This window comes from Heterodontus francisci, chromosome 14 (genome assembly GCF_036365525.1).
Source record: "Heterodontus francisci isolate sHetFra1 chromosome 14, sHetFra1.hap1, whole genome shotgun sequence".
NCBI lineage: Eukaryota > Metazoa > Chordata > Chondrichthyes > Heterodontiformes > Heterodontidae > Heterodontus > Heterodontus francisci.
In genome coordinates, this window is record NC_090384.1 from 60,198,689 (window position 1) to 60,226,164 (window position 27,476).

General features: G+C 43.2%; 1 protein-coding gene across 1 annotated transcript in view; it reads left to right on the forward strand.

Moving 5' to 3' along the window:
* cyp2r1 (cytochrome P450, family 2, subfamily R, polypeptide 1) overlaps positions 1-27,089 on the forward strand; it is a 56,851-nt gene extending 29,762 nt beyond the window's left edge. The window contains exons 2-5 of the mRNA XM_068046875.1: positions 7,437-7,578; positions 15,474-16,106; positions 19,307-19,636; positions 26,914-27,089. Of these exons, the coding sequence (XP_067902976.1) occupies positions 7,437-7,578; positions 15,474-16,106; positions 19,307-19,636; positions 26,914-27,089 (1,281 nt within the window). The remainder of the gene's footprint in view (positions 1-7,436; positions 7,579-15,473; positions 16,107-19,306; positions 19,637-26,913) is intronic.
* Positions 27,090-27,476: the final 387 nt, after the last annotated feature.

Below are 27,476 nucleotides of genomic sequence, written 5' to 3' on the forward strand. Positions count from 1 at the left end.
CCTAGCACCATGTGGAAGCCTGCTATCCTGACAAAGCCAGATGCACGCTCCTCTTGCTTTTCTCTGTTCAGACAATGAAGTCCCTTCTAGCATACAGAGCTTGTTTCATCTCCTGGATGCTGTGATGATAGTGAATTGTGAGATGTTTGTTATGTTGTCTATTCCAGACTGGAAAGATCCCCTCACAAAGAAATTGAGGGTGAAGGTCACCTTCATGACCACTGTCGATGGCATCCAAGCCCTGCTCTGAGGCTAAAGGTCTGCTTCCAAGAAGTGGCACCTCCTGCATAAAGCACAGCTGCTATACACCATGCTTAAGTGCAGGTAGGAGAAGTGATCCCTGAAGACCCAAGGTGGGTAAAGCCTCCTGCTGAGAGCTCTTCTCCCCTCCTCCCTCTACCAGCAGCTTGTCTTCTTTGCTGCCTCGGCTCCATCTCCCTCTGATGCTGCAGCTCAAGGGGGACTGCTATCGTAGGCGCCATGACTGGGAGAAAGTGCTGTACTCAGCAGCCTTGTAATAATCACCAATGCCTTTCCCACATCGAGCACCACTCCCTGCAGACTCTACAGACTTTTATGAATTCCTCCAAGGCACCCACTACTTCCATAAACTCAGCAAGAGCCGGTAGAAAGTAATAAGCAACTAACATGCATGTTGGATGATGATCCTTTTAAATAGCTCTGATGGGGTGTCCCTATGCATCTGAACACATGTTCAACTGTGTGTGTTTGAGAGGGCGTAAACTAGAGCAGTCAAATAGAAAATAGCAGGTCGGATGTCAAATCAGCGTTAGACGCTGAATGATGTCATGATCTGCCTACTCTATATATACTTCTGCCACATATATGTTAAGCTAGCACAAATGCACATAACAGGATAGCGTTTGGCTTGGAGTGCACTGGAAGTGGTGCAGATGCTATTTCTCTACTGAACCAAAACTACCAGCATTATGGTGCTGAATTTTGCAGCCAGAATCTCTATTTTTCCCAAGCTTCCTTTTTTTTCTCAATTCATTCATGGGATGTGGGTGTCGCTGGCTATGCCAACATTTATTGCCCATCCCTAATTGACCTTGAGAAGGTGCTGGTGAGCTGCCTTCTTGAACTGCTGCAGTCCATGTGGCATAGGTACACCCACATTGCTGTTGGGAAGCGAGTTCTAGGATTTTGACTCAGCGACAGTGAAGGAAAGGTGATATAGTTCCGATTCAGGAGGGTGTGTGGCTCGGATGGAAACATGCAGGTGGTGATGTTCCCATGCATTTGCCGCCCTTGCCCTTCTAGGTGGTAGAGGTCGCAGGTTTGGAAGGTGTCTAAGGAGCCTTGGTGCGTTGCTGCAGTGCATCTTGTAGATGGTACACACGGCTGCCACTGTGCTTCGGTGGTGGAGGGAGTGAATGTTTGTGCATGGGGTGACAATCAATTGAGCTGCTTTGTCCTGGATAGTGTTGAGCTTCCTGAGTGTTGTTGGAGCTGCACCCATCCAGGCAAGTGGAGAGTATTCCATCACACTCCTGACTTGTGCTTTGTAGATGGTGGACAGGCTTTGGGGAGTCAGGAAGTGAGTTACTCGCCCCAGGATTCCGAACCTCTGACCTGCTCTTGTAGCCACGGTATTTATATGGCTACTCTAGTTGACCTTCTGGTCAATGGTAACTCCCAGGATGTTGTTAGTGGGGGATTCAGCGATCGTAATGCCATTGAATGTCAAGGGGAGATGGTTAGATTCTCTCTTGTTGGAGATGGTCATTGCCTGACACTTGTGTGATGCGAATGTTACTTGCCATTTATTAGCCCAAGCCTGGATATTGTCCAGGTCTTGCTGCATTTCTACACAGACCTGTTTCAGTAGCTGAGTCGTCGTGAATGGTGCTGAACATTGTGCAATCATCAGCGAACATCCCCGCATCTGACCTTATGATTGAAGGAAGGTCACTGATGAAGCAGCTGAAGATGGTTGGGCCTAGGACACAAGATCCTTCAGGATCTTGGTTCTAAACTATCAAAGCCCAGTGATTTGTCTACCTTAAGTATGAATACTTATTTAGGACCATTTTGTTTGAGGAAAACTTGCCTCTAACAGTTCTACACTCAACTTTGATGGTTCTACAATCCCAATATTGTACCAGAAATCTGTTACACTGCGGATATTTGACAAAATTATTGACTCAGCCACGGACACTGGAGCAATTGATCTGTATATAAAAGTGCATAGCCAATCTAATGCCATCAAAACACGGTCCATTTTAAAACACATTTCTCCCGATAAATAAAGTAACTAAGCATACAAACATCAATGGAGGGCAGCACAACTATATTAGCCAGCTAGCAAGCAAAATAGTATGCAATGTCAATGTGAATTACCTTTATTGATAGAATAGAGCTAGCTGCACCATGTTACAGGGTGGTAGATGGACCTTATCGGATGACCTTTGGATTCACATTGTCAGGAGTGTAAATTCATCCAATAAACCATAAAACTCAGAGGATTGTTATTGTGGTTATTGAGGTGAGGCATTCGAAAATCAGCAATAGGAATACGGACCATTTTTCACACTGCTATTGTCACAAGACAATATAACCCATGATCGTCAATGTTTGTGCAGCTTCTCCACCTGCTTGAAATATGTGTCTGAAGACAGGGCAGCCAAAAGGGCAGTGATCTCCAAATTAGGAGCATTTTTTTAGGATAGAACAGATACTACATACACAGAGAGGGGGTAACACAGAAGGCAGAGAGAGGGAGGGGGGGGGGGGGGGAGAGAGAGAGAGTGACAGTAAAACAGAAAAGCAGAGTGGGACAGAGATTAACGGTAGGTTGTCAAGTCCAGTTTATTCATCTTGACAGGCTGTTAAACCAGGTCATGGATTCTAAAATACAGAAACAACAGCATCCCTCATGGACAAAATGTCATTTATTCACCAAAGCTAGTGATAAAATTAGATAAACATAATTTAAAATAAAGAGCACCCTTCAGTTCCTCCCAATAAAGTGATTCTCTTAAATCGACATGTCTATATCTCAGTCTATCACTGTTAATTCCGATTCAGCTCTAACAAGATAATAAAATGATTTTTCTGCAAACAGTTGTGTGGTTATTACTGCATGTATTATTCAGTTTACAAAAGGTTTAGTCATTATCTGCAAGATTGTATTCCAGACTAACCAATTTACTTCCAAGCCAAATTTTTAAACTGTTACCAAAGGTCCGCTTTTAACGTAATATAATTATATGATGCAGAAACTTTCAAATGATAATGGCCACTCAGGTTATCTGCCCTCGAACTGGATAGTAAACGATGCACATTGCAGTTACTGATCTTTGACATACTTGTAAAACTTGCCCTTTAATCCAATTCGCAGCAAAAAAAAATCAGTTAATGGTGGTTTCGAACATGGTCATTGAAAAATAATATTTTTTTATGATGTTTTTCCTCACAGTTTTAAAAGCTGTAAATGCAGCATGGATTTTGTTAAGGAATCATGGACGGATCATCACAGATAAAGGTTTATTAAAGCTATCTGTTAATTGTATTTACAATTTTTTTTATATGGGTCAGCAGCATCATGTTTTTGCCAATATCACTCAGCCCCATTACACTGTACTGTTGTATTCATGGAGAACTTACAGTGCTGACTTCTGGAGATACCTTGAATTTTCCTGCCTGTTCTCCCTCAGTAAAAGCTCTGGAACAATGTGATTCCAAATGGATAGCAGTGGACATTGACATTTTGGACTTTTACTTAGATATAAATGAGCTTGTGTCACAAGTGAAAGTAATGCATTACAGAGCATAAAAATTGAGACGTTCCCTAAGTGACTTTTGCCATTTTAAAATGAGTTTACATAACACAAGCCTTTAAACTTTTCTTTTAAAATAACCTAGCTGCTAGATTATTTTGAAACACAGGTTTAAAGGCTTGGAGCAGGGGTGTCCAACCTTTTTCACGTGGGGGGCCATATTATTTTTGCCCTACATAGGGGGTCTCTCACTCTCTCGCTCTCTCTCTCCCCTTCTCCATCTCCCCCGCTGCCCCCTCCCTCTCCCCCCTCTCTCTCCCCCCACTCCATCTCTCTCTCTCTTCTCCCCCTACTCCATCTCTCTCTCTCTCTTCTCCCCCCTACTCCATCTCTCTCTCTCTCTTCTCCCCCCTCCATCTCTCTCTCTCTCTTCTCCCCCCTCCATCTCTCTCTCTCTCTTCTCCCCCCTCCATCTCTCTCTCTCTCTCCTCCCCCTCCATCTCTCTCTCTCTCTTCTCCCCCCTCCATCTCTCTCTCTCTCCTCCCCCCTCCATCTCTCTCTCTCTCTTCTCCCCCCTCCATCTCTCTCTCTCTCTTCTCCCCCCTCCATCTCTCTCTCTCTCTTCTCCCCCTCCATCTCTCTCTCTCTCTTCTCCCCCTCCATCTCTCTCTCTCTCTTCTCCCCCCTCCATCTCTCTCTCTCTCTTCTCCCCCCTCCATCTCTCTCTCTCTCTTCTCCCCCCTCCATCTCTCTCTCTCTCTTCTCCCCCCTCCATCTCTCTCTCTCTCTTCTCCCCCCTCCATCTCTCTCTCTCTCTCTTCTCCCCCCTTCATCTCTCTCTCTCTTCTCCCCCCTTCATCTCTCTCTCTCTCTTCTCCCCCCTCCATCTCTCTCTCTCTCTTCTCCCCCCCTCCATCTCTCTCTCTCTCTCTCCTCCCCCCTCCATCTCTCTCTCTCTCTTCTCCCCCCTCCATCTCTCTCTCTCTCTCCTCCCCCCTCCATCACTCTCTCTCTCTCTCTCCTCCCCCCTCATCTCTCTCTCTCTCTCTCTCCTCCCCCCTCCATCTCTCTCTCTCTCTCTCCTCCCCCCTCCATCTCTCTCTCTCTCTCTCCTCCCCCCTCCATCTCTCTCTCTCTCTCTCTCCTCCCCCCTCCATCTCTCTCTCTCTCTCTCTCCTCCCCCCTCCATCTCTCTCTCTCTCTCTCTCCTCCCCCCTCCATCTCTCTCTCTCTCTCTCTCCTCCCCCCTCCATCTCTCTCTCTCTCTCTCTCCTCCCCCTCCATCTCTCTCTCTCTCTCTCTCCTCCCCCCTCCATCTCTCTCTCTCTCTCTCTCTCTCTTCTCCCCCCTCCATCTCTCTCTCTCTCTCTCTCTCTCTTCTCCCCCCTCCATCTCTCTCTCTCTCTCTCTCTCTTCTCCCCCCTCCATCTCTCTCTCTCTCTCTCTCTCTCTCTTCTCCCCCCTCCATCTCTCTCTCTCTCTCTCTCTCTTCTCCCCCCTCCATCTCTCTCTCTCTCTCTCTCTTCTCCCCCCTCTCTCTTTTCTCCCCCCTCTCTCTTTCCCCCCCCGCTCCCTCTTTTTCCCCCCCCCGCTCTCTCTTTCCCCCCCCCCCGCTCTCTCTTTTTCCCCCCCCCTCGCTCTCTCTTTTTCCCCCCCCCCCGCTCTCTCTTTTCCCCCCCCCCCTCGCTCTCTCTTTTTCCCCCCCCTCGCTCTCTCTTTTTCCCCCCCCCCTCGCTCTCTCTTTTTCCCCCCCCCTCGCTCTCTCTTTTTCCCCCCCCCTCGCTCTCTCTTTTTCCCCCCCCCTCGCTCTCTCTTTTTCCCCCCCCCTCGCTCTCTCTTTTTCCCCCCCCTCGCTCTCTCTTTTTCCCCCCCCCCTCGCTCTCTCTTTTCCCCCCCCCCCGCTCTCTCTTTTTCCCCCCCCGCTCTCTCTTTTTCCCCCCCCGCTCTCTCTTTTTCCCCCCCCCGCTCTCTCTTTTCCCCCCCCCGCTCTCTCTTTTCCCCCCCCCGCTCTCTCTTTTTCCCCCCCCCGCTCTCTCTTTTTCCCCCCCCCGCTCTCTCTTTTCCCCCCCCCTCGCTCTCTCTTTTCCCCCCCCCTCGCTCTCTCTTTTTCCCCCCCCCCTCGCTCTCTCTTTTCCCCCCCCCCCCCGTCCCCTCTCTTTTTCTCTCTCTCTTTTTCTTTTTCTCTCTTTCTCTCTCTCTTTTTTCTCTCTCTCTCTTTCTCTTTTTCTCTCTCTCTCTCTCTCTTTCTCTTTTTCTCTCTCTCTTTCTCTTTTTCTCTCTCTCTCTCTCTTTCTCTTTTTCTCTCTCTCTCTCTCTTTCTCTTTTTTTCTCTCTCTCTCTCTTTCTCTTTTTTTCTCTCTCTTTCTCTTTTTTTCTCTCTCTCTTTTTCCATTTTAAAAAAAGGCCGGCCGGAAACCCACAGATCTGTGGATGTTCAGAAACCATTGTTCCCACTTCCAGCACCTGTCAGCTGTGAATATGAAAAGGAGTGTTAATGAGCATTAGATAAAGATCTGAGCTTCGAAATTCCAACTCAGCTGTGAAACTACAGTGCAATTTTTTTTTAAGCCAGTCTGGTCAGAAAGAAGAAGCCAATGGCAAATTTCTCATCCCTGAAATTACCACTCAATGTCCTCAAATTTCTTTTGACCACATACGCGTGTCTGACCCCTAATGTGTACTTCAATGAAAAGTGAGGCAAAGGGAGTAAATTTCTAAGGGAATTCTCCATTTATGCCATTTTTCTGGGGTTTTCATGGTTCTTACACTGTTACGGCAGACGAGCAGGAAAAATCCCACGGAAAATAACCCCCAAACTGTGTACTATTTCTTCAATTCCCTCACTGTCCACCATAAGCTTGCCTGCTTTATCTTTTAGAGACATGACCCCAACCTTGACTCTCCTTTTATTGCTAGTGGTACAGGTACCTTTTATATTGCACTTATTTTTCTTTCTTGTACTCCATCATAATCTTTCTAATCTCCCTTTTTGCAGCTTTCCTACATATATCCTGGCTTTAATTGTTGGCACCTGCACTATAAGTGCTACATTAATGTTTTAAAATTTCAAATTTAATTTAATCTCCTTATTCATCAACCTTAAGTATAGTTTGCGATTCGGGATGTTACAATTTTTGTCGAGGACATTAAACAATAGTTATGGTGATTGGGTGGTCTTGCCACCTTGAACATAAATCCTAATGAGTGCATCAAGATTTGTTGGCATCAGCAGATGCTGAGGTTGAAAGAAGCTTTTGGCTGCATTGAAATGTGTGACACATGACCTGGAAAAAGTGAGTGCCCCAAATGCCAGTGTTCATTCCCCATCTTTTACATCCCTTGCCTTGTGACTACAAAATATGCCAATTTATAAGAAGCAAACAGAAAGCTCATAAAGTGATGTGCCATTCATTGGTTGTGAGTAGCTTATCCCATTGGCACCATGTTAGGTACTGACTACGAAACCTCCCACTGCCAAGCAAAATTACAAAATATTTGACTTGTAGAGTAATCCTAGTACCATAACTACCTGAATTATATAAACAGGAGGTGATTATGTCTGTCAGAACACTGATTGCAAAAATATATCCATATATTTCAAATTGTACACGGTTATTCCATATATTTGTTTTGTGGTGGAATACTTAAGCAGTATCTTAATTTTATTTATAAACTTTACTTTCTTGTTTCAGATTTATAGCCTTGATCTTGGTGGTATATCAACTGTTATCGTTAATGGGTATGATGCAATCAAAGACTGCCTTGTTCGCCAGAGTGATATTTTTGCAGATAGGCCATCTCTACCTCTCTTCAAAAAACTGACAAATATGGGAGGTAACCAGATCTGATAAATACCATTTGCCATAAACTGACAGTTGGGTATATCTGTTGCAGCACATCTTTGTCTCATGGCTTTTAAATCTAGCAGTCAAGATGATCTGTACATTATAAACACAATAAAAACAAAACATTTCGGAATGCACATGCATAGCGTTTCTTGAAAAAAGGCAATTAGATGCTTTTGTCATTTGCAGGGCAGTCTGGTACCTAAAAGCGAAGTCGGACAATGAGTTGATTGCTGACAAGAAGAAAAAATTTGAAAACGCAGTCCTCCCAGTGGGAAATCCATTTACCTCTTTAAAAAATGTTGTGACCAGTCAACGTATTTTAAGAAAGAATTTGTTGTCAGCATCACAAGTACGGCTAAAACCACAAACTCTGTGCCTTCTTTGCTTCCCCTGGCACTTCCCTGCACTGATATGGGTGTGTTTGGGAACTCAGCAGTATAGAAATTGTAGGTAAAAAACTTCTATTTTGTCACACTATGACGCATTGATCATTAACATTTCAACACGTTTTAGGCCCACAAAGATTCCTACATAGTATAATGAATGAGTGCATTGCTCAAATAACACTTTTCAAGTATGCACTTTGCTTAACTGTTACTATATAGATCTTTCAGGAAATGTTCTTTTGTGAAGAATTAATGTAGAAAAACATTTATTAAATACAGATTAAGGAGAAATTCTTTTGAGTTTAGTTCCCTCTACTGGTGCATCCACAGAATTGCCATGGATTACACTATTTGCAATGAGTTTGGGTGACTATTTCTGTAAAACGTGATTGTATTGATTAAAACCTGTTTTTTTTTTTTAAAAAAACATATATATTGATCTATCCTGGGTAATTATTTTTAGTACTGTAATGGAATTTTTACTTTAAGAATAAAATTGGCAGCTGAGTTTGTGGCCTTATAAGCCCCTTATGTAAATGGAATTGTTGTTTCCTCTATTATCTTGGCCAGGTTAGAAACAAAACTTTACAAACCTGCAACATTTCTAATCACCTAAACAATTCAGAAGACTATAATCATGTCATTTCCATGATGTCAAGCTGCACCATCCTGCAGAAGATATGCAAGTGAGTGAGCAATGATTTAGGATCAGCTAACAATGAGCTATCCAGCATATTGGTAAACAGTTTGCAACAATTCACCTTACCATCTGCTGCATAAATAGAAAATGCTGGAAATACCTAGCAGGTCAGGCAGCATCAGTGGATGGAGAAACAGAATTAATATTTCAGGTCAGTGATCTTTCATCAGAACTGCAAAAAGTTAGAGATACTACAGGAAGGTTGTAAAGTACTGAATTGAAAGATGAGTTGCTGTTCCTTGAGCTGCATTGGAACAGTGTAGAAGGCCAAGGTCAGAGTGGGAGTGGGCAGAGAATTAAAATGGAAAGCATGGTCATGCTTGCAGACTGAATGAAGGTGTTCAGTAAAGCAATTCCCCCAATCTGCATTTAGTCTCTCCAGTGTACTGGAGACTGCATCATGAGCTGTGAATACAGTGTACTAAATTGTAAGAAGTACATGTAAATCGCTGTTTCACCTCGAAGGAGGATTTGGGGCCATGGACGGTGGGAGGGGAGGAGGTGAAAGGGCAGGGATTACATCTCCGGTGCTTGCATGGAAAGATACTGTGGGAAAGGGATCAGGTGGTGGAAGAGTGGACCAGGGTGTTGTGGAGGGAACGGTTCCTTCGGAATGCTGAAAGGGGAGGGAACAATGTATTTACTGGTGGCAGAAATGGTGGAGGATGATGCATTGAGATGGAAGGTGAAGGCAAAGGGAACCCTATTGTGATTCTGGACAGGATGAGGGCAGAAGTGCAAGAAATAGAATGGACTCAGTCGAGGGTCCGTCAACCATGGTGGAGGGGAAACCTCAGAGGAAAGAGGAAGATATTGGAAGCACTGGTGTGGAAAGTGGCATCATCAGAACAGATGCGACTGAGATACGGGGTGAAAGAAATAGAGTCCTCACAGGAAACGGCAGGGTGGGGAGAGGAAGTGTAATCAAGGTAGCTGTGGGAGTCAGTGGGCTTATAATAGATGTTCTTTGACAGCCTATCCCCAGAAATGGAGGATGTCATGATGCAGTCAAGGACAAAGTCTATTTGGTTAGAATTACAAAACAATAAAGTTACCATTACACTGCTGGGTGTATTCTATAGGTCACCGACTAGTGGGAAAGATATATAGAGGAGAAAAAACTATAGAATAGTGATAATGGGGGACTTCAATTATCCTAATGTAGACTGGGATAGTAAAAGTGTAAAGAGCAGAGTTTCTGAAGTGTGTTCAGGAGAATTTTCTTGATCAGTATGTTTCTGGCCCAACAAGAAAGGAGGCATTGCTGGATCTGGTTCTGGAGAATCAGATATCAGTCAGGGAACACTTAGGGAACAGTGATCATGGTATCATAAGGTTTAGGTTATCCATGGAAAAGGACAAGAAGCAGTCTAAAGTAAAAATACTAAATTGGAGAAGGGCCAATTTCAGTGGCGTGAGAACAGATCTTTCCCAGGTATATTGGAAACAGATTAGCAGGCAAAACTGTAATGGACAATGAGCTGCCTTTAATAAGGAGATCGTTTGGGTACAGTTGAGATACATTGCCACGAGGTAGAAAGGTCGGGAAACAAAAGCCAGCGCTCCCTGGATGACAATAGAGATGGAGAGTAGGATGAAGCAGAAAAAGGGTGTGCATAACCGATGTCAGGCTGATATTACTAGTGAGAACCAGGCTGAAAGTAGGAAGTTCAGAGGAGAAGTGAAAAAGGAAATGAGAGGCAAAGAGAGACTATGGGAAGAAGACTGGAAGCTAACTTAAAAGGGAATCCAAAAGTCATCTTTATGCATATAAATAGTAAATGGAGGGTTGGGTCGATTAGGGATCAAAAAGGGGATCTATGCATGGAGGCGGAGGGCAAGGCTGAGGTACTAAATAAGTACTTTGCGTCTGTTTTACCAAATGTCAGGCCAACATTCTTTGTTGAATGATAATATTCTTTAATCCACTGACTGGAGACCTGAATTTAGATATTTTTTTAAAGAAATTTAAGAAGGAACAGATAAAAGATGACTTTGCTAGCAGCCTAAGATGGCCACCTAATTTGCAACACTGTATCCTACATTGTGAGGTGGAGAAGAAATGTCTGCTCATCCCAGCAAGAACCAAGATCCAGGAAGTTTAAGGGAACTGCCTGCTCTCTTAGCAAGAAGAAATACACTACTCACTACCATGCTTGAATCACTGGGTGACTGTCATGTGACAAGACCCTTCCACCCCCCCCCCCCCCCCACCAAATCTGTATGGCTTTCAGTTGGTGTTTCTCTGCAGAAGTTTGAGAAGCATCTGGACACTGACAGGTGCAGACCCAAGTAGGGGTGGGTCAGTCAAGCAGCTGGACATGATAAAAATTGATAGAGGAGGTATTAGAAAGATTTGCTGTACTTAAAGTTGCTAAATCATCAGGACTTGATGAGATGCATCCAAGGATGAGGGCAGTAAGTGTGGAGGCACTGGCCATAATCTTCCAATCATCCTTAGATGTAGGGGTGGTGCCAGAGGACTGGAGAATTGCAAATGTTACACGCTTGTTCAACAAAGAATGTGAAGATAAACCCAGCAACTACAGGCCAGTCAGTTTAACATCAGTGATGGGAAAACCTTTAGAGATGATCACCTGGGACAAAGTTAAAAGGGTCAGTACTAGGACCATTGCTTTTCTTGATGTATATTAATGAGCTACACTTGGGTGTGCAAGGCACAATTTCAAAATTTGCAGATGACACAAAACTTGGAAGTATAGTGAACTGTGAGGAGGATAGTGATTGACTTCAAGAGGACATAGGCTGGTGGAATGCGCAGACATGTGGTCGATGAAACAATGCAGAGAAGTGTGAAGCGATCAATTTTGGCATGGAGAACAAGGAGAGGCAATGTAAAATAAAGGGCACAATTCTAAAGGTGGTGCAGGAACAGACAAGTCTGGGAGTATATGTGCACAAATCGTAGAAGGTTTCAGGGCAGGTTGCGAAATTGGTTAAAAAGGCATTTGGGATCCTGGCCTTTATAAATCGAGGCATAGAATAAAAAAAGCAAGGAAGTTGTGATGAATGTTTATAAAACTCTGGTTCAGCCTCAACTGGAATATAGTGTCCAATTCTGGGCACCGCACTTGAGGAAGAATGTGAAGGCTTTGGAGAGAGTGCAGAAAAGATTTATTGGAGTGGTTCCAGGGATGAGGGACTTCAGTTACGTGGATAGATTGGAGAAGCTGGGGTTGTTCTCCTTGGAGAAGAGACGGTTGAGAGAACAGCAAAATGCTGTAGATGCTGGAACAAAGAACAGAAATACTCAGATCTGGCAGCATCTCTGGAGAAAGAAACAGTTACTGTTTCAGGTCTGTAACCTTTCATCAGAACTTGGCAAAGTTAGAAATGTATTAGTTTTTTTAGCAGGTGATATGGGGGAGGGTAGGACAAAGAACAAAAGGGAAAGTCTGTAATAGGGTGGAAGACAGGAGAGAGTCGTGCAGGGCCAATGGGAGTGGTAATGGGGCAAGAAACAAAAGATGTGCCTGGAGCAGGTGTGCCGAAACATGCAAAAAAAAGGAAACAAAATGGGAGCAGAGATTGTGGTCTGAAATTATTAAATTTCAATTATTAAGTGTTGAGTCCAGAAAGCTGTAAGTGCCTAATTGAAAGCTGAGGTGCTGTTCCTTAAGCTTCCATTGAGCTTCTTTGGAACACTGCAGTACGCCGAGAACAGAGAGGTCAGCATGAGAGCAAGGTGGAGAATTAAAATGACAGGTGACCAATAGCTTAGGGTCATGCTTGTGGACTGATGGGAGGTGTTTTACAAAGCAGTCCCCCAATCTGCGTTTGGTCTCCCAAGTGTATAGCAGATCGCATCATGAACAGCAAATGTAGTATACTAAATTGAAAGTAGTACATGTAAATTGCTGTTTCACTTGGAAGGAGTCTTTGGGGCCTTGGACAGTGAGGAGAGAGGAGGTAACAGGGCAGGTTTAGCATCTCCTGTGCTTGCATGGAAAGGTGCCATGCGAAGGGGTAGGGGGTATTGGGAGTGATTGATCCATTCCTCAGAGTATCGCAGAGGGAACGGTCCCTATGGAATGCTGGGAGGGGAGGGAAGATGTGTTTTTGGTGGTGGCATCATGCTGGAGGTGGTGGAAATGGTGGAGGATGATCCATTGAATACGGAGGCTGGTGGGGTGGAAGGTAAGAACAAGGGGAACCCTATTATGGTTCTGGGATTCTCCAATGCCTTACATGCTTCCTGAAGTGTGGTGCCCAGAACAGGGCACAGTCCTCCAGTTGAGGCCGAATTAGTGTTTGATACAGGTTCACCATAACGTCCATGCTTTTGTACTCTGTAACTGTATATTTGTAAGCCCAGGATCGCATATGCCTTATTTAACCACTTTCTCAACCTGTCCTGCCACTTTCGACGATTTGTGCATATATACCCACATCCCTTTGCTCCTGCACCTCCTTTAGAATTGTATCCTATATTTTATATTGTCTTTCCTCATTCCTCCTACCAAAATGTATCACTTCACACTTCTCTGCATTAAATTTCCTCTGCCACATTTACCTATTCCACTAGCTTGTCTTTGTCTTCTTAAAGTCTATCACTACCCTCCTCACAATTCAGAATACTTCAAAGTTTTGTGTCATCTGCATATGGCTGGTCCGGTTAAGTTTCTTGGTATTGGTAACTCCCACTTTATTAATGGTGGAGGATTCAGTGACGGTAATGCTGTTGAATGTCAAGGGCAGGTGGTTAGATTCTCTCTTGTTGAAGATGGTCATTGCCTGGCACTTAAATGGCAATTTATGCCACACATCAGTCCAAGCCTGAATGTTGTCTGGGTCTTGCTGCATGTGGGCACGGACTGTTTCAGTATCTGAGGAGTTGCAAATGGTATACTGAACACTGCAATTGTCAATGAACATCCCAACCTCTGACCTTATGATGGAGGGAAGGTTATTGATGAAGCAGCTGAAGATGATTAGGCCTAGGACACTACCCTGAGGAACTCATGCAGCAATGTCCTGGGGCTGAGATGATTGGCCACCGATAATTACAACCATCTTCCTTTGTGCTAGGTATGACTCCAGCCAATGGAGAGTTTTCCCTGATTCGCATTGACTTCAGTTTTGCGAGGGCTCCTTGATGCCATACTCAGTCAAATGCTGCCTTGAAGTCAAGGGCAGTCACTCTCACCTCACCTCTGGAATTCAACTCTTTTGTTCAGATTTGGACCAAGTCTGTGATGAGGACGGGGGGTGAGTGGCCCTGGCAGAACCCAAACTGACTATCGATGAGCAGGTTATTCCTGAGTAAGGTGCTCGATAGCACTGTCAGTGATATCTTCCATTACTTTGTTGATTGAGAGTCAATTGAGGGGCAGTAATTAGCTGGATTGGATTTGTCCTGCGTTTTTTTTTTGGACAGGACATACCTGGGCGACTTTCCACATTATTGGGTAAATGCCAGTGTCGTAGATGTACTGGAACAGCTTGGCTAAGGGTGCGGCTGGTTCTGGAGCACAAATCTCCAGTACTAAGCTGGGTTGTTGTAAGGGCCCATAGCCTTTGGTGTATCCATTGCATTCAGTCAGTTCTTGACATCACCTGGAGTGAATCGAATTGGCTGAAGACTCGCATCTGTGATACTGGGGACCGCATGAGGAGGCCGAGATGGATCATCCACTCGGCATTTCTGGCTGAAGATGATTGCAAATGCTTTAGTCTTGTCTTTTGCATTACCATGCTGGGCTTCCCCATCATTGAGGTCGGAGATGTTTGTGGATACCCCCTCCTCCTGTTAGTTGTTTAATTGTCCACTAATCACGACTGGATGTGGCAAGACTGCAGAGCTTTGATCCAATCCGTTTATTATAGGATCTCTTAGCTCTGTCTATCACATGCTGTGTCTGCTGTTTAGAATGCATGTAATCCTGTGTCGTAGCTTCACTAGATATACCTGCTGCTGCTCCTGGCACGCTCTGTTAAACTCCCATTGAACCAGGGTTGGTCCCCTGGCTTGATGTTAATGGTAGAATGAGGGACATGCTGGGCCATGAGGTTGCACAGTGTGGTTAATACAATTCTGCTTCCGATGGCCCATAGCGCCCCATGGATGTCCAGTTTTCAACTGCTAGACCTGTTCCAGATCTACCCCATTCAGCATAGAGGTAGTCCCACTCTATATAATGGAGGATGTTGACTGTGAAGATGGGACTTTGTCTCCACGAGGACTGCGCGGTGGTCACTCCTACAAATACTGTCATGGACAGATGCAGCTGCAACAGGTAGATTGTTATGGACACAGTGAAGTATGTTTTTCGCTCATCTTGGTTCTTTCACCACTGGCTGCAGAACCCGTCCACCAGATATGTCCTTCAGGACTCGGCCAGCTTGATCAATAGTGGTGCTACTGACCCACTTTTAGTGGTGGGTATTGAAGTCTCCCACCCAGAGCACATTCTGTTCCCTTGCTACCCTTGGCACATGGAAGAGTACTGATCCCTCAGTTGAGGGAGGGTGGCAGGTGGCCATCAACAGGAGGTTTCCTTGCCATGTTTGACCTGATGGCGCGAGACTTCTTGGGCTCTGGAGTCAACGTTGAGGAATCCCAGGGCCACTCCCTCCCAACTGCATAACACTGTGCCGCCAGCTCTGATGAATCCATCCTGTCGGTGGGATTGTTACACTGGAAAAGATGTGGTCCATGCTGATCAATTGAGTCATATCCAAGTCTGATCTTAATTGTCATAACTTGTGCTAGTTAACTTAATACTGAAAAGTGCATCAATATTGCTTTTTAAAACAAAACGGTTCTCTTCTTAGGGCTGTTGAACTCCAGATACGGTCGTGGTTGGACTGACCATCGTAAGGTTGCCGTGAACTGCTTCCGCTGTTTTGGACCAGGCCAAAAGGGCTTCGAAAACAAAATAGCTGAGGAATGTATGTTTTTTTTAGATGCTATTGACAGATACAAAGGAAAGCCATTTGATGCCAAGTGCCTTGTAACGAACGCAGTTTCCAACATCACAAACCTGATCATTTTTGGAGAGCGTTTCACATATGATGATACAGATTATCAGCATATGATTGAGATATTTAGTGAAAATATTGAATTGGCAGCTAGTGTATGGGCATTCTTGTACAATGCTTTCCCTTGGATTGGGATCCTGCCTTTTGGAAAACATCAGCGTTTGTTCAAAAACGCAGCAGAAGTGTATGACTTTTTGCAGAAGATTATACAGCGGTTTTCACAAAACAGAACATCTCAGAAACCCCGGCATCTCATTGATTCATATTTGGATGAATTGGAAAAGAACATTAATGATCCAGAATCTTCCTTTTCAACAGAAAATTTAATTTTTACTGTTGGGGAGCTTATTATAGCTGGAACTGAGACTACAACTAATGCACTTAGATGGGCCATCTTGTACATGGCACTGTATCCAAATATTCAAGGTAAGAAAGCAGTCACAGAATAGGATTGACATTTCACAGATATTACGAGATGATGAATACTTAATTATAATTCTTATGAATTTCAACCAGCTTCTTTCTGACTTGGATCCTTGTGGGCAAGTTTTAACACATCCTAAATTTAAAATGATTAAATATCAAAGTTCACTTGAATTCATTGTCAATGTACAGCTGTTACGTTCGTAAGTCTTATCTTTCAGTTCTACGAGATAAATTGAAGACACCCATTATGCTTAGTGCAGTTGCCTTGTTATGGCAAGAAAAGCAAATTTCACATTGAAACAAATTTCAAACACCTTAAGGTTATTTTTGCCAGTGCATAAAAAGTCATTGCAAAGTAAGTGCATAAAATGATTTATTAATGTTAAGAGTAGTGACTTATTGAGGTCCCACACTATTTTCATCATGTCTAATGGAAGTAATGAAAAAAATTGTGCCACCCGGAGGCAGTAACGAAGTGGTAACGTCGCTGGACTAGTAATCCAGAGGCCTAAGCTAATGCTCTGGGGACATGGGTTCGAATCCCACCAGGGCAGATGGTGAAATTTGAATTCAATTAATAAATCTGGAATTGAAAGCTGTTCTAATAGTGACCATGAAACCATTGTCGATTGTTGTAAAACTCATCTGGTTCTGCCGTCCTTACCTGGTCTGGTCCACAGACCCACAGCAATGTGATTGACTCTTAAATGCCCTAGCAATCCACTCAGTTGTATCAAACGCTACAAAGTTGAAGAAAAGGAATGAAAGCGGATGGACCACCAGGCATCAGCCTAGACACTAGAAACGCAACAGCAAACCCAGCACTGTCGACCCTGCAAATCTGGGGCTTGTGCCAAAATTGGGAGAGATGTCCCACAGACTAGTCAAGCAACAGCCATACTCATGGAATCATACCTTAGAGACAATGTCCCTGACACCACCATCACCATAATAAAAGCAAAATACTGCGGATGCTGGAAATCTGAAATAAAAACAAGAAATGGGGCGGCACAGTGGCTAGCACCGCAGCCTCACCACTCCAGCAACCCGGGTTCAATTCTGGGTCCTGCCTGTGTGGAGTTTGCAAGTTCTCCCTGTGTCTGCGTGGGTTTCCTCCGGGTGCTCCGGTTTCCTCCCACATGCCAAAGACTTGCAGGTTGATAGGTTAATTGGCCATTATAAATTGCCCCTAGTATAGGTAGATGGTAGGGAAATATAGGGACAGGTGGGGATGTGGTAGGAATATGGGATTAGTGTAGGATTAGTATAAATGGGTGGTTGATGGTCGGCACAGACTCGGTGGGCCGAAGGACCTGTTTTGGTGCTGTATCACTAAACTAAACTAAAAATGCTGGAAATACTCAGCAGGTCTGGCAGCATCTGTGGAGAGAGAAGCAGAGTTAACATTTCGGGTCACTAACCTGAAACATTAACTCTGCTTCTCTCTCCACAGATGCTGCCAGACCTGCTGAGTATTTCCAGCATTTCTTGTTTTTATACCACCATCACCATCCTGTCCCACTGGCAGGACAGACCCACCAGAAGTGGCTGCACAGTGATATACAGTTGGGAGGGAGTTGTCCTGGGAGTCCTGAACATTGACTCCAAGTCCCATGAAGTCTCATAGAATCAGGTCAAACATGGGCAAGGAAACCTCCTGCTGATTACCACCTACCGCCCCCCACCACCGCACCCCCCCCCCCCCCCCCCTTCAACCTCCTCCTCAGCTCATCAGTGCTTCTCCATGTTGAACACTAATTAGAAGCAAGGGTAGCAAGCGCACAGAATATACTCTGGGTGGGGCACTTCAATGTCCATAACCAAGAGCGGCTTGGTAGCACCACTACTGATCGAGCTGGCCGAGTCCTAAAGGACATAGCTGTTAGACTAGGTCTGCAGCAGGTGGTGAGGGAACCAAGAGGGAAAAATTTGACCTCATCCTCAACAATCTACCTATTGCAGATGCATCTGTTGATGACAGTATTGGTAGGAGTGACCATTGCACAGTCCTTGTGGAGACCAAGTCCCGTCTTCGCATTGAGGATACCCACCATTATGTTGTGTGCTACCACCACCATGCTAAATGCAATAGATTTCGAACAGATCTAGCAACTCAAAACTGGGCATCCAGGAGGGCCAACAGCTGCAGAATTGTATTCAAACACAATCTGTAACTTCATGGCCCAGCAAAATCACCACTCTACCATTACCATCAAGCCAGGAAACTAACCCAGGCTCAATGAAGAGTGCAGGAGGGCATGCCAGGCATACCTAAAAATGAGGTGTCAGCCCGGTGAAGCGACAACACAGGACTACTTGCATGCTAAACAGCGGAAGCAGCATGCAATAGACGGGGCTAAAAGATCCCACAACCAACGGATCAGATCTAAGCTCTGCAGTCCTGCTACATCCAGTCGTGAATGGTGGTGGACAATTAAACAGGAGGAGGAGGCTCAACAAATATCCCTGTCCTCAATTATGAGGGAGCCCAGCACATCAGTGCAAAAGACAACGCTGAAGTATTTGCAACAATCTTCAGCCAGAAGTGTCGAGTGGATGATCCATCTCGGCCTCCTCCATCACAGGTGCCAGTCTTCAGCCACGTGATATCAAGAAACAACTGAAGGCACTGGATACTGCAAAGGCTATGAAGCCTGGCAACAATCCGGCAATGCTACTGAAGATTTGTGCTCCTGAACTAGTTGCGCCCCTAGCCAAGCTGTTCCAGTACAGCTACAACATTGGCATCTACCCAGCAGTGTGGAAAAGTGCCCAGGTATCCTGTCCACCCCAAGGACTGCAGCAGTTCAAGATGGCAGCTCACCATCACCTTCTCAAGGGTAATTAGGAATGGGCAATAAATGCTGGCCTAGCCAGTGATGCCCACATCCCATGAACAAATACAAAAAAAGTTAATTTACAGTAAAAAAAAGTTAATTTACAGTAAAAAAAAGTTAATTTACAGTAAAAAAAATAATGGCCGAATAGGAGATGAGTACAGGGGCTTAGACAATGGAAGAACTTTTCAAGTTTTCTTCTTAGAAGATTACGGTGTCATTTGAACATCTCGATTGAATTTGTACTTTCTTATTTATCCTATCATTCATTTAATAGATCCAAAGTGTTCTCTTAGTAAGTGTACTTTCTCAATTGTATTGTGAAAAGAAACCACAAAGATTCTTATTTCTGCTCTTATACAGAAAAAGTATATCAGGAGATTGATGCTATTGTGGGTAAAAATCAAGCACCTTCTCTGGAAAACAAGTCACAGATGCCGTACACAGAGGCAGTTCTACATGAAGTTCTTAGATTTTGCAATGTAGCTCCACTTGGCATTTTCCGTGCAACTGCCAAGAACACTGTTGTTCGAGGTTATTCCATTCCTAAGGGTACCACAGTTATAACAAATCTTTACTCTGTACACTTTGATGAGAAATATTGGAGCACTCCTGACATATTTTGTCCCGAGAGATTTCTGGACAACAACAATCAATTTGTGAAGAAGGATGCATTTGTTCCCTTTTCTATTGGTAAGAAATAAACTGTATTAAAGCATATCACATTTTGATAAAGAGCTGATTCAATTGAATGAGGCAGAGCAATATTTGCTGACATTGTTCCAAAATTTTAAAAATCTCTTAATAGTGAATATTAAATATTTTATGGAATGCATTCAACATAAGAGTACCCCTTTAGTGCTGATACTGCATTCATACTGTAGCTGTTATGGAAAGAGGCATGCAAAGATTGAGTTCTAGAAGAAACATGTTTGGGAGAGCTTCTCATAAGCACATATCCTATGGTCCAGTGGGCTAAGGAGAAGACATATAGACCAGAAAGTCCCAGGTTCAAAATTAGCTGGGGTACAATAGTTTCTAAGAGAAAATTGAGTTGAAGTTTTCAAGAGCAGGAACTATCTAATAGGTACTACTACAATAGATGTATGTACATGTCCAGTGAGAATAGGATAAGGCTTGACTTTTATTTTTGAGCAGCTTGCTATCAGCGATTATACAAGGAAAAAATTCATTTGGGTGTTTTACTAGTGAGTTACTTGCTTCTGTGGAATGATATCCCAGTGAGAGACAGAACATTCAGGAATCAAGGGGAGCAAATTAGCTTTTTAAAAAGATTGCACTGCTTATAGAATTCCCAAATTTGGTGTTGGCTGATGTTCTAGTATCCTAATGTTCTATATGTGGCATAATTATGCTCAAAATGATAATTTGCAAACATTTGAGTATTTTCACATCTGGGTTTTTAAACATAATAGGAACAAGGGAACAGGAGTAGGCCATTCAGCGCATCGGGCCTGCTCCACTATTCAATATGATCATGGCTGATTGTCCACTTCAATGCCTTTTTCCCACTCTCCCCATATCTCTTTATTTCATACTTATTTAGCAATCTGTCAATCTCAACTTTAAACATAATCAATGACTGAGCTTCCACAGCCCTCTGGGGTAGAGAATTCCAAAGGTTCACAACCCTCTGAGTAAAGAAATTTCTCCTCATCTCTGTCCTAAGTGGCTTCCCCCTTATTTTGAAATTTGTCCCCTGGTTCTAGACTCCCCAACCAGGGGAAACATCTTACCTGCATCTACCCTGTCTATCCCTTTAAGTATTTTGTAGCTTTCGATGAGATCACAAGAACACAAGAAATAGGAGCAGAAGTAGACCATATGGCCTATTGAGCCAGCTCCGCCATTCAATATGATCATCGTTGATCCTGGGCTTCAATTCCACTTTCTTGTCTGCTCCCCACATCTCTTGATTCCCTGCGAGACCAAAAATCTATCTAGCCCAGCCTTAAATGTATTCAGTGACAGAGCAGCTACAACCCTCTGGGGTAGAGAATTCCAAAGATTCACAACCCTTTGAGTGAAGTAATTTCTCCTCATCTCAGCGTTAACGTTTCAGGTTTCAGGTCTTTGACCCCAGCATTTCAGGCACCTTTGTTATCTCTTGCCCCACCCCCGCTTTACTCGCTTAAAACCTTTTACATTTCTAATATTTGCCAGTTCTGAAGAAGGGTCTGTGACCTGAAATGTTAACTCTGCTTCTCTCTGCACAGATGCTGCCAGACCTGCTGAGTATTTCCAGCATTTCTTGTTTTTATTTCAGATTTACAGCATCTACAGTATTTTGCTTTTGTCTCCTCATCTCAGTCCTGAATTATTGACCCCTTATCCTGAGACTCTGCCTCCGTTTTCTAGATTCCCTGACCAGTGGGAACAATCTTTCAGCTTCCACCCTATCAAGCCTTTTCAGAGTCTTGTATGACTCAATTAGATCGCCTCTCATTCTTCTAAACTCCAGAGAATATAGGCCCACTTTACTCAGCCTCTCATCATCGGATAAACCCCTCATCCCAGGGACCAATTTATTAAATCTTCGCTGCACTGCCTCAAGTATATCCTTTCTTAAATGTGGAGACCAAAACTGCACACAATATTCCAGGTGCGGTCTCACCAAAGCCCTCTACAATTTTAGTAAGACTTATTTATTCCTGTACTCCAATCCCCATGCAATAAAGGCCAGCATGCCATTTGCCTTCCTAATAGCCTGCTGCACCTGCATGTTAACTTTGTGTGTTCCTTTTACGAGTACCCCCAAGTTTCTCTGAACATTAACACTTAACAGTTTCACACCTTTTAAAAAATATTCAGCTTTTCCATTTTTACTACCAAAGTGAACAACTTCACACTTCCCTACATTATACTCCATTTGCCATCTTGTTGTCCACTCACTTAACCTGTCTATATCTCTTTGCAGCCTCTCTACATCTTCCCCGCAGCTTACCTTTCCACCGAGCTTAGTATTATTAAACTCAGATACATTACTCTCTCTCTCTTCATCCAAGTCATTAATATAGATTGTAAATAGCTGAGGACCCAGCACTGATCCTTGCGGCACCCAACTATTCACTGCCTGCCAACTTGAAAGTGCCCCATTTATGGCCTCTCTGCTTCCTGTCTGTGAACCAATCCTCTATCCACGCTAATATTTTACCCCCAACAGCATGAGCCCTTATCTTGCCTATTAATCTTTTATGTGGCACCTTATTGAATGCCTTTTGAAAATCCAGGTACATCTACTGGTTCCCCTTTATCTACCCTACTAGTTACATCCTCAAAAAACTCGAATAAATTTGTCTAACAGGATCTCCCTTTAGTAAAACCATGCTGACTTGTTCTAATCATACTATGCTTTTCCAAGTGCAATGTTAAGACTTCTTTAGTAATCATTTCCAGCATCTTCCCAATGACTGATGTTAGACTAACTGGCCTGTAGTTCCCTGCTTTCTTTCTACCTCCTTTCTTAAAAAGCAGCGTAACATTTGCCAACTTCCAATTTGACGGGACCATTCCTGTATCTAAAAAATTCTGGAAAATCATAGCCAGCTCATCTACTGTCTCTGTAGCTATCTCTTTTAGAACTTGAGGGTGTAGGCCATCTGGTCCCAGGGACTTGTCAGATTTTAGTCCCTCAAGTTTCTTCAATACTTTTTCTCGACTGATATCAATATCCTTAATTTCCTCACTTTTTAACTGCTAGTTTACTGCCTATTTCTGGTATGGAACTTGTGTCTTCTACTGTGAAGACAAACACAAAATATTTGTTCAATGCTTCTGCCATTTCATGATTTCTCTTGTCTCTGCCTCTAAGGGACCAATGTTTACTTTAGCTACTCTCTTCCTTTTTATAGATTTATAAAAGCTCTTACAATTTGTTTTTATATTGCTGGCTAATTTACTCTCATTCTATTTTTTCCCTTATCAACTTTTATTCATACTCTCCGTTTTCTGCCTGTTAACCAATCTTTAATCCATGCCCGTATATTACCTCCTATCCCATGTGCTTTAATTTTGCTAACCAACCTCCTGTGGGGGACTTCTGAAAGCCTTCTGAAAATCCAAGTATACTACGTCCACTGACTCCCCTTTATCAATTCTGTTAGTAACATCCTCAAAAAACTCCAACAGGTTTGTCAAACATGACTTCCCATTCATAAATCCATGTTTACTATGCCCAATCAGATTATTATCCAAGTGTTAATTTATCTCATCCTTTAGAATAGCGTTTTCCCTGTTACTGATGTAAGGCTAACAGGTCTGTAGTGCCCTGTTTTCTCTCTCCCTCCCTTCTTAAATAGTGGGGTGACATTTGCTATCTTTCAATCTGTAGGAACCGTTTCAGAATCTATTGAATTTTGGAAAATGATCATCAATGCATCCCCTATCTCCATAGTTACCTCTTTCAACACTCTGGGATGTAGAATATCAGGTCCTGGGGACCTATTAACCTTCAGCCCTATTAATTTCTCCAGTACAACTTGCTTACTAATATTAATTTCCTTCAATTCCTCATTCTCCCTCGTCCCTTGGATCTCTAATTCTGGGAAATTTCTTGTATCTTCCTCAGTGAAAACAGACACAAGGTAATCATTTCGCTTCTCTGCCATTTCTCTATTCCCCATTATAAATTCTTCTGACTCTGCCTGTAATAGACCCACATTTGTCTTTGCCAAACGTTTCCATTTTAGATACCTGTAGGAACTTTTACAGTCTGTTTTTATGTTTTATCAGTTTCTGGTCCTCCTTTGCTGTATTCTAAAATCCTCCCAGTCCTCAGGTTTACTACTATTTTTAGCAACTTTTAAATGCCATAGAACCATAGAAAAATTCTGGCACAGAAGGCGGCCATTCAGCCCATAGTGTCTGCGCGGCCCAAAAAACTGACCGCCCAATCTAATCCCACCTTCCAGCACCTGGTCCATTGCCTTGCAGGTTACAACACTTGAGGTGCACGTCCAGGTACCTTTTAAATGATCCGGGCAACGAATTCCAGACATCACCACCCTCTGGGTGAAAACGTTTTTCCTCATGTCCCCTCTAATCCTTCTACCAATCACCTTAAATCTGTACCCCCTGGTAATTGACCTCTCCGCTAGGGGAAACAGGTCCTTCCGGTCGACTCTATCAAGGCCCCTCATAATTTTGTACACCTCAATTAATTCACCCCTCAGCCTCCTCTGTTCTAAGGAAAACAACCCAAGCCGATCCACTCTTTCCTTATAGCTGCAACTTTCCAGCCCTGGCAACATTCTTGTAAATCTCCTTTGTACTCTCTCCAGAGTAATTATGTCCTTCTTGTAATGTGGTGACCAGTATTGTGTACACAATACTGCATCTGTGGCCTAACCAGCATTGTATACAGTTCCAGCATTACATCCCTGCTTTTGTATTCTATAGCTCGGCCAGTAAAGGAAAGCATTCCATATGCCTTCTTCACCATTCTATCTACCTGTCCTGCCACCTTCAGGGACCGATGGACGTGCACTCCAAGATCTCTCACTTCCTCTACCCCTTCCAATATCCTCCCGTTTATTGTGTATTCCCTTGTGTTGTTTGCCCTCCTCAAATGCATTACCTCTCACTTCTCTGCAATGAATTCCATTTGCCACTTTTCCGCCCACTCAACCAAACCATTGATATCATTCTGGAGTCTACAGCTATCCTCTTCACTATCAACTACGCAGCCATTTTTTGTACCATCAGCAAATTTCCCAATCATGCCTCCTACATTTAAGACTAAATCACAGAATAACAGAATCGTTACAGCGCAGGAGGAGGCCATTTGGGCCATTGTGTCTGCACTGACTCTCTGAAAGTGCAACTCCCTCAGTTCCATTCCCCTGCCTTCTTCCCATAACCCTGCACATTCTTCCTTTTCATATAACTGTCCAATTCCCTTTTGAATGGTTCAGTTGAACCTGCCTCCACCACGTTCTCAGGCTGCGCATTCCAGACTTTAACCACTCGCTGCATGAAAGTTTTTCCTCATGTCACTTTTGCTTCGCTTACCAAATACTTTAAATCTGTGCCCTCTCATTCTTGATCCTTTCATGAGTGGGAACAGTTTCTCTCTATCTACTCTGTCCAGACCCCTCATGATTTTTAATACCTCTATCAAATCACCTCTCAGCCTTCTCTTCTCCAAAGGAAACAGTCCTAACTTCTCCAATCTATCGTCATAACTGAAATTCCTTGTCCCTGCGACACCCAGAATTGGATGCAATACTCCAGCTGAGGCTGAACTATTGTCTTATACAAGTTCAACATAACTTCCTTGCTCTTGTACTCTATGCCACTATTAATAAAGCCCAGGATACTGTATGCTTTATTAACCACTGTCTCAACCTGTCCTGCCACCTTCAATGACTTATGCACATATACATCCAGGCCATCCTGCTCCTGCACCCCCTTTAGAATTGTACCCTTTATTTTGTATTGTCTCTCCATGTTCTTCCTACCAAAATGAATCACTTCACATTTCTCTGCATTGAACTTCATCTGCCACTCGTCTGCCCATTCCACCAACTTGTCAATGGCCTTTTGAAGTTCTACACTATCCTCCTCTCCTCCTCACAGTTCACAATGCTTCCAAGTTTCATATCATCTGCAAACTTTTAAATTATGCCCTGTACACCAAGGTCTAGGTCATTGATATATATCAGGAAAAGCAAGGGTCCCAACACTGATCCCTGGAGAACTCCACTACAAAACTTCCTCCAGCCCGAAAAACATCCATTAACCACTACTCACTCAGCCAATTTTGTATCCATGTTGCTACCGTCCCTTTTATTCCATGAGCTACAAGTTTGCTGTCTCTCAGGCCTTTTCTTTTAATCTTATACAATCCTCAACTTCCTTTGTTAGCCACGGTTGATTGCCTTTACTTTTGGGGTTTTTGTGCCTTGAAGGAATGTATAGTTGCTGTAAACAATGTAAAAATTCTTTGAAGACTATCCATTGTCTATGCCCTGTCATACCTTTTAATGTATTTTCCCAATCCACCTCAGCCAATTTGCCCCTCATATCTTCAGAATTTCCTTTGTTCAATTTTAACACCCTGGCTTCAGATTGAACTACCTCACTTTCAAACATAATGTAAAATTCCAACATATTCTGGTCACTCATTCCTAAAGGTTCTTTTCCAACAACAATGAACAAGATGTTGCTCTGAGTTGTTTGTTAGATTTGTATTTACCCAGAGTCTTACTGTGGGATTTTATATTACACCTTGCATTCAGCGGTAAAATCCAAACAACATGGCGTCATCTACAAGGCATCTGAGACCTGTGTGAACAGGGCAAACAACTGTATATCTATTTACCCAAACAGATTGAAGAATTGTTAATGAGCAGCACAAAGTCTGAACAGGCACTGTAAGTTAGAATTGTGAATTCAATCTCAAAAATTCAATATCAGAAAGCGAAATAAAGAGAGGGAAACAAAGATTGGATTGAGAGAGCAAGAAGACACAAAGTATTTTTTTTTAATCATCAACAACAATTAAAAGTGGTAGGATTGTGAATCCACACATGTAAAGGTTAATTTTCAGTGCCAGAGAGGTTGTTTGGCAGTGATTAAGACTTATCACACCATTAAAAGGATACTTAGACTAGAATGCTGACTTATTTTGTGTGGCAAGTTTAGTCCATATCTAAGACATCAGTACAGGAATTCGATGCTCTTTTCATGCAGTGGCATATCTCAGACAGCAACTTCTGGATTTTCACATTTAACTTCACATCTCCAGAAACTGATGTCCAACTTTCACATAAATAATAGTGAGCACTGTTAGCTTCATGGTTTTTTTTGTATCATTGGCGATGGCATTAGGGTGAGCTGCCTTGGGCTAATATTATTGAATACTTTGAGGAGGAAGAAGGGTTATTACATAGTTAGAAGGTTTGAATTTCACAAAATTGAATAACTAGTCATCAATTCTATTTTTATAGGTCGAAGGCATTGTCTTGGAGAACAACTTGCAAGAATGGAGCTATTTCTGTTTTTTACCATGTTATTACAAAGATTTCATCTTCATTTTCCACCAGGAACTATTCCAAATCTGAAACCTAAACTGGGAATGACATTGCAGCCTCATCCATATCGTATTTCAGTTGAAAGGCGCTGAAGTGAAGGGAATTTAATCTCGATAATCTCCTATTGAAACTAATAATTTCATAATGGTGGTGGGGGGAGGGCGGTGGGTGGAGGAAAAAGGAATCTAGAGTTCTAAATGTTTGATGTAGCCAAATTCTCTTTTGTTTTTCCAAAACTGTGCTTTAATCTTGATATAACCATTCTACATTGAAGTATTGTGATATATCCCCAAAGGCCTTAGAGTCATACACTAAAGGAGGAGGTCATTCAGCAAATAGTGCCTGTGCCAACACTTTAAAAGTGCTATCCAATCTATCCAACTCGTTTGCTCTTTCCCCAAAGCCCTGCACATTTCTCCTTTTCAAGTATATATCCAATTCTGTTTTGAAAATTATTATTGTATATGCTTCCACCACCC